At 64.3% G+C, this 423-nt stretch overlaps 1 protein-coding gene across 1 annotated transcript in view; it reads left to right on the forward strand.

The window, feature by feature from the left end:
* The window catches only part of GLI1 (GLI family zinc finger 1), a 29089-nt gene that overhangs the window by 20644 nt on the left and 8022 nt on the right, over window positions 1-423 (forward strand). The window contains exon 4 of the mRNA XM_035897172.1: window positions 59-131. Within this exon, the coding sequence (XP_035753065.1) occupies window positions 59-131 (73 nt within the window). The remainder of the gene's footprint in view (window positions 1-58; window positions 132-423) is intronic.

Consider the following 423-nt stretch of genomic DNA (forward strand, 5'->3'; position numbering starts at 1 on the left):
GGGCTGTACCCTGGCCCTGCAGACACCTCCTCTTGCACCATCCCCTTCTCCCTTCCAGGTACATTCGGGCCTGTGCCCCAGGCAGGGAATGGCCCCCAGTTCCAGGGAGGGAGTGGGAGCCTTCAGTGCTGGTGGGGCCATCCTGATGGGAAGGGAGCGCCAGGATGTGTTTGTGTGTGAGGGGGCAAGGGAAAATGCCAGGGGCCACCACAGCAGGGTGAGGGTCCCCAAAGTTTTTGGGATAGTTGTTCATTGGTGGTTGGCTGCTGAGAGATGCCCTCTAGTTCCTCTGCCTCGGCCCCTCGTTGTTCGTGTCTGTGCCCCAGAGTGGGGGGGTCAGGGTGTCCCCCTTTGTCTCCTGCCCTTGCCGCCCTGGCAGTGCCCCCCGCAGGCTCCGGCCATCGGTCTGCGCTGGGGGCTGCC

This window comes from Egretta garzetta, unplaced genomic scaffold (genome assembly GCF_000687185.1).
Source record: "Egretta garzetta isolate BGI_Z169 unplaced genomic scaffold, ASM68718v1 scaffold157, whole genome shotgun sequence".
Taxonomy (NCBI): domain Eukaryota; kingdom Metazoa; phylum Chordata; class Aves; order Pelecaniformes; family Ardeidae; genus Egretta; species Egretta garzetta.